The sequence below is a fragment of the Laccaria bicolor genome, genomic scaffold (assembly GCF_000143565.1).
Source record: "Laccaria bicolor S238N-H82 LACBIscaffold_39 genomic scaffold, whole genome shotgun sequence".
Taxonomy (NCBI): domain Eukaryota; kingdom Fungi; phylum Basidiomycota; class Agaricomycetes; order Agaricales; family Hydnangiaceae; genus Laccaria; species Laccaria bicolor.
Genome location: NW_001889910.1, coordinates 503,520 through 510,421, shown reverse-complemented (window position 1 = coordinate 510,421; position 6,902 = coordinate 503,520). Strand labels below are relative to the sequence as shown.

The 6,902-nt window shown below is 46.7% G+C and overlaps 2 protein-coding genes across 2 annotated transcripts; one reads left to right on the top strand and one right to left on the bottom strand.

The window, feature by feature from the left end:
• Positions 1-332: 332 nt before the first annotated feature.
• On the bottom strand, positions 333-3,206 carry LACBIDRAFT_332269 (uncharacterized protein; the record flags this gene model as incomplete). The annotated part of the gene is made up of 16 exons (XM_001886651.1): positions 333-342; positions 613-638; positions 693-733; positions 871-918; positions 970-1,008; positions 1,059-1,157; positions 1,221-1,352; positions 1,407-1,439; positions 1,499-1,558; positions 1,616-1,768; positions 1,961-2,030; positions 2,459-2,480; positions 2,767-2,783; positions 2,829-2,873; positions 2,983-3,039; positions 3,090-3,206. 16 exons carry the CDS (start codon positions 3,204-3,206, stop codon positions 333-335), a joined length of 969 nt encoding a protein of 322 aa, XP_001886686.1.
• Positions 3,207-6,386: 3,180 nt separating this feature from the next.
• Positions 6,387-6,566, top strand: LACBIDRAFT_308358 (uncharacterized protein; the record flags this gene model as incomplete). Its single annotated transcript, XM_001886743.1, has 1 exon — positions 6,387-6,566. The coding sequence occupies one exon, from the start codon at positions 6,387-6,389 to the stop codon at positions 6,564-6,566; it is 180 nt and encodes a 59-aa protein (XP_001886778.1).
• Positions 6,567-6,902: the final 336 nt, after the last annotated feature.

The following is a 6,902-nucleotide window of genomic DNA, read 5'->3' as shown; positions in this document are numbered from 1 at the left end:
TTCGGTGGGTGACTACACAAATGTTTTTCGACATGGACCGTGAAACAGAAAGGCTTTGCGGGATACGCTACTACCATCCATATAACTATTTAGAACAGTGCGAATGTGTTCCGCTACACCCGTAGAATTATGGACGACGGCGACGTCTTGGCAATTTGGACAGCATTTTTGGACACAATGTATAATTTATCCATTTTTTTGAAGCAGCAGGAAATAAGGCTTTGAGAGAAACTGGGATTATTATTGCAAGTTCTGTCGCGAAGCAGAATGATAACAGGGTAACCACGTTATTATCACGTGACTCTTTGGGACAGGCAATAGCAAGAGAAATCTCAAGGAAATCTGTTCGTATTCAGCAAGTAGTCAGTGAGCACTAATGTAGTGATAAGCCTCACGGGCCCGCTATCAAACTCCCCTTCTAAATCTCGTCCTCCGCAAAGGAAGCGAACTGGATATCCGTGATACCATCAGAGAAAAGTGGGATCATATTCCTTATGTGGTCCCTGATGTGCAAAATCACCCTGCTCGTCAACGCGGAATGTAGGCATCGTTCCACACTTAATTTTCAAATCATAAGCACTCTTCAGTACTGATACGAAATCTGGAACGTACGACATAAGGATATAAAGATATTTTGCCTATTGATGCAACGTTAGTCCATGTTCTTTTTGTGAGTAATCAAATCAACCCACCGGCAGCGCGTTTATTACGATTACGTTGGTAACGGATAAAACTGCATGAGTATGTATGGTAAGGACGGCATCATCAAGCACGCTGTCGATTTCATTTTACCAAAGAGATAGACATAAAACACGACGCCTACGGTCCCGTCAAACGAGTAAGTTGGCAATATTTCTGGGGCTTGCTTACCATCGCGATAGACAACCGCATGAAGGCCTTCATTCCCTTGCTCTCGGTCTTAAACAGCATCATGAAGTAAAGATATTCTTCACAAAGATAAGGACGGACAGGCCGTAATTCCGGGGATGATCATCACGACGAGGAGAACTAGGGCCGTCGTCAAATAATTTCTGTTTTAGGATTTTTTTCGCACTTACCTGAGTCATATACCATCAAAGCGAGCCAGTTCACATATACCAACCGATTTGTGCCCGTAATAAAACACCCCGGAAATTCGGGATATGGTCTATTGCTCACTTAGGTATCGATTATTGACCAGTTCGAAAAGGGGGAAAGATCAGTTGATTGATTCAACGCACATTTTAGGCCATGTTGAAAAAGGCCAGTGAAAACGTAGCATGCAGCCGCAGTGGCAAGGAGAAGTATTGATAGCGCGATTCCTAAAAACTTGCTTCGTTTCCACACTGCCCATACGCGTAGTGTTAGAATGACTAGAACGACACTCATCAATGTCCGATCAACATGAATTTAATAATTAGACGGACTTTCGGATAGAATAAAACCAGTGACGCTGAGTACTAAAGGACAATGGGGCTTCAAGAAACGAATACAATAAATATGCGAGGGAGGGACGTACCACCCTGAGCTTTCTCAATTTTATTGCAGACCGACGGGTTAATCGTCGTCGATGACTGGTCTGTGATGATTCCGAAAATCAGGATAGGATCATGAACCAGGCCGAACTTTCACTTACGGACAAGGGTGAAGGTAGCTGCATCTATAAAGGGAAGGTATCGCTGAACAATGAACAAGACCTTCATGGGGCCCCACGCTGACAACCATACCAAATCCACCTCCATTCTCAATGTCAAGAAATAGTCATACACCAACATCGCCGCCGCGGAGACTGCGCAACAACTAGTTCAGTTACCAGTATGCCGATCGGATGAAGTTCAGAGACGACCCACTATTGAAACACTAGGATAATTAGTTGGTAAGCTTTAAGGAAGATGATGCTCGCACCGTGACCAGCCTCATGGCGTCAACGTACTCCACAAGTTGATTTATATCGATTACAGTCTCTCTTGACACCATGTACGTTTGCCGAGGTATAGGAAATCAGACGGAATGGTGCGATGAGCTTTATAGGAGTGAGGGATGAAAGCGCGCTGTAAGACCGCGAGAATTCATGACTTCTCCAACTGAAGATGCGACGGCCGGTCCGTGATAAGAAACGCCTCCGCTCGAGACGGAAGTGACGTCAATTGTTCAACGTATGTGCATGGTCTATTTCAAGTCAGCGTAAGTCAAAGTTACGCTCTTGAGTGAGAAACAACGGCCTCCTTCGTTAAATTCCACGGTAGGGGAACCCAAGGGATGTCAAGAGTAGAATTACTTTCGATTTGAATTGTTTCAACTTCCATCCTTCCTGTCAAACGATGCTCATGACGTCGTAACATCAGGTTCCAATCTGATCCTTGAAAAACGGGATAGAGGACCTGATCACCTCCATGAAAGGGAGATCGACTATCATCACCCGCAACAAAGGAGTTGCCTACTGTTCACTGTAGACTGCGTATTCAATGACAAGACTTACGAGCGTGGCCAAAAGATTCACACTGGAAAATGAAAACACGTTTTAGTCGACATCAGGAAAATCACATCACGTGTGGCACGTGTGGCACCACGCTTCTCACCCAAACCACGGTCAGCCACACTCCCACAAACAATGATGGGGACATTATAACTTGTGGTGGCAAAGGGTGGCGACACACCCACCACAATCATTCGTGGCACCACAAACTCATCATAATTTCACTATGGGGCCACAAATCCAGCTTTGAGATTACACCACACTGCCCAAATGAAAACATAAAAATCATTTATTGGTATTATATTACATACAAAACGATATGCAAATACTATATTGTAACAAAAGAGTGAATGAAAATGATTCGGGGACTCACCCAATCATTCTTGACGCAGCCCTCCTCCATGAGATCAATGAGGTCCTGTTTGTGACAGAGGTCAGAAATGAGGTAATGGTGAGATGGGCAAAGCGCACCACCAAAGGACAAACATGGGACGGTGGGTACTTATCGTTCACATCCTACAACACACGACGGCAACAAATGAGCTTGTCGTTTGGCTGCCAGATCGCCGACGGAGACGTAGCACCTAGATTCCGTGTTAGAAAGATAAGTGGTGGGGAGGTGAGCTTGCCTCACCTCGGCTCGTTGTGATCTGTTTCCGTTGTCGGTTGCATGAATGATGATGGTCGGTTGGTTGGCATGGCTGTTGTTCGTGCTTGTGGGCGGTGTGATGTGGAATTGCCACATCGTCATTGCAATTGGGTTGGTCGTTGTTTGCCACGTCGCCGCCCCTGCTTCTCTTGTAAAAACAGTACTGTAAAGAGGAGACTAGTCGAAAGCTCACCTCGCTATCCATCATTTGTTATTCTCCAACTGTTGTTGTTTGCCACGTCACCGACAGCGACGTGGCCCCTGTGCGTTGTGGTAAAAAACGAGAAGCGGAGGGAGTTCAGATGGCTCACCTTGAGTAACGTGTGCAGTGATGACGACAGGCATCATCACCAGTCACCGTCCGCACATCCCAGGTGGTTGTCGTTGTCGTTCAGGTACGTCGTTGTTCATGTCGTTGAGGCCTGAGGTGTAATAATGGTTGGGTGCGGTTGAACGATGGACTCGAGATGGTGGTGGTGACGCGTTGCCACAGTGGAGGGAGACTACCAATAGGGGAGGGTAGTCAGACGTCTCACCTGGTTGTCCGTCGTTTGTTAGGATCCGTTCTTGGTTGCCACGTCACCAGCAACATGGCCCCTTGTGTCTTGTGTGAAAAGAGGAGAAGGGGAGGGAGTTCAAGTCGCAAACCTTGGAATATGGACAGTGACGACGACATGCGTCGTTACCGTCTGGTCGACGTGGCATGTCCATTGATATGCCAGGTCTTTGTTGTCGTTGTCATTGGGTAGGTGCGGTGGTGGTTAGGGGTGGGTTACCAAATGTGGTGGTGGTTGGTGGTGGCGGTGATGCAGCGGAGGGGGACAATATGACTGTGGAAGAGAGGAGGAAGGAGGTCAGCGGGAAGACTCGGAGAGCGGAGGAAAAGTTTACAAGTCCAAAACGTTCCATTCAACATGTCGCGTGATTGATACTTACACATGCGACAACAAATCTGTGGTGTCAAAAAATATTGTGACGCGCGTGGCACAATTTATCCGGAGATCAAAATTATGGCGGTGTGGTGCCATATCCATCACTCCGGCCACACTCCGCCACGCGATCACGACGTGCCACACATTTGTGATTTTCCTGATGGACGCAAGGCGAAGATCGCACTTTTGCGTAAGGCCAAGGTGCTAATGTCATAGTGGAAGACGCTGAGAAGTAGTGAGGTAGTTTGATCGAAACGTAAATCCACCCGACATTCATGGAATGTAATTGTCAGCATGATACAGCAACTAGAGTTTCCAATCAGCAGACTGTCAAGGGGTGGGGATTTATAACCATACTGAGGGGAGTGTTACACGAAGTGTTGAATCACTGAAGGGAACCCGATTTGCGACAGCTTCAAAACTAAAGTAACAATCGAGGAGCATGTCACCGCATTGATGTGTATGATTGCTGTGATGCCGTATAAATGATTCGTTAAACAACTGACGCAGGGGAAACCCGAATGAAATCAATACTTCACCTCATGTTTCAAACCTGCACTTTTCGTCGGTCACAAACCGTAGTCAATGCTGAACCCATGGTGGTGGCCACGTTCAGTAATGCGGTTAAATAACCACTTAGTTACAGAGATAGAGGTGGGAATTTTGAGTGAATAGACACCACTTGGGGACGAGGTTGCCTTTGAGCTTGAGATCGCATTTTTTCGACGTCAAGGCGTTGTATTGAGACTGATGCCGAGTATACACCCTCATATCATAGAAGCGAAGGGCAGCTTCCCGCTAGGAAAACCCCGAGGGGCCGATGGCAGAAGAGGGCACCGAGGGAAGGAGGCTAGGTAAGCATGAGGTAGATAGTTGAATGACTCTGAAGTCGTGCCGTTGCCATTAGAAGGACGCGCCATCGTCACGGTCATCTCCTACTCATCGGAACGTGGGTTCAGGCTTATCCTATGGATGAAACAGGGCGTACCTCGGAGAAAGCGCCCGGATTCACAAGGGTCGGGTATGGGTGCAACATAATCGTCGTGTACAAGCAAAGCCCACTAATAAAAATGGAAATTATTGATGACTACCAAAGTGCCCGGAAAACGTGCAGATACGTTGAGGGAAGCTTCTGGCCAAATTTCAGCCAAGTCTCACGAGCCGTTTTGGAGAAAATGGCCATATACAAAAATAGACCCTAAATTTTTGGCCGGACACCAAAAAGTGCCAAGAAAAATATGAAAAATAGCGGAATCGCTTCCTTTCACGGAGAACAATCTGCCCATCAAGTTTCGAAACAATTTATCGAGCGGTTCTTCTGAAAAAATTGCCAAACATTGACCCAAATTGGGCACTTAGTCACTTTTTGATGTGACATCTATCACGGGACTAAGAAATTCCATCACACTAGGCTTTCGAAATGCAGGGAAATCCCTTTCTGATAGATTCTTTGCCCTTTCTGAGTAGCTTCCAGCCGAAGCCCAGCACAGGTACCAACTTTCGATAATTTCTGGCCGGTTTCGACCTGTTTTTCTCCCCAAATGTTGCAGTTTTTTGGTCCAAAATTTTGGCCACGCCAATTCCTCATGGGAAAAACTTCGGAGGTGCGTTTTTCGACGCATTTCGCAAATCTGAGCCAGAATCTGGAAAAATCTCAGCTCTAGATACATTATTTACCAAGATACCAAATTAGTGGGCTTTGCTTGTCCACGACTGTATGCAATGCTGGGACAAGGAGTGACAGAGTGTGTAGGAAACGAGGGGCTTGTGCTGAAAAGTTTAACAAGGCGTCAAAAACGGCACGCCACAGTGCCTGCCGTTATACCGTATTCGCGCCTCTGAAGACGGAGGTTAGCGAATGTTGGTAGGAACGAGCTGGGGACTAATGCACCTTCAAAACTTACACTGCGTCTGCTATTCTTACGATCCCATCCACAACTGGATCTCGAACAAATACCATCCCAATAGCAAGGTGCTTCTGAGTAGTTTCAAGGTCTGTCGCATTAAAATGCTAGTCGTTCAGTGGAGAGGGGTCGTTTAGACAGACAAGATACTCACTTTATAGTCTTTTTCTAATAAATCGACGCGGCTCATTGACTGTCCTGGTGACTTGGATGATGAAGCCAACCGTTGATCAACGTCGATGTTGTTCTTGACGACCATCACCTCCGCCAACCTTGCTGACCAATCAGTAACCTCCGTTCAAACTTCAACTCGACTTTCTCGCTAGGGTAAGTGTCCAATTGGTCCAACCATCCTAACCCTCTAATTCGCGGCATGGCTAACGAATAGTTCCAACACGCCCCCACTAGAATAATATCGAGGTGAACCCTTCCTCAATCCGATTCTGATGTCCCCTCTGACTATTCTCACCCAAACGAACGATGAGGACGCCCATTTCCGACTTTTAGAAGAGCAGATCTTGAGTTCAATATTCACATACATGGATCATCTTTTTGGCAAGATCAAGCCGAAGAAATTCCTCTTCCTGGCAGTGGATGGGGTGGCGCCGAGGGCGAAGATGAATTAACAACGCAGCAGACGTTTTAGAACCCGCAGACGGAGAAGGTGTTTGATAGTAACTGTATCACACCGGGTAAGTCTCAATCCATCTTCTTGGTCCAGCTAGCCACGTCATCCCACCAAGTGACTTTCAGCGTTCTGTTTTGGTTTCAACCCTTTTCTTTTAACCCATATTTCTTCCTTCCCCGCCGGAGACGTAACTTTTTCCCTATCCTGGATCTTCTCCTTTTTCATGCTCACGTTGTATGTCTTTCCCCTCACAATCGCGGTCGTCTGCTTTCCCACAACTCTTCTTGCACACATATGTCCAGAAGAGATCTAGTCACTGACCCCGGACTGAAGC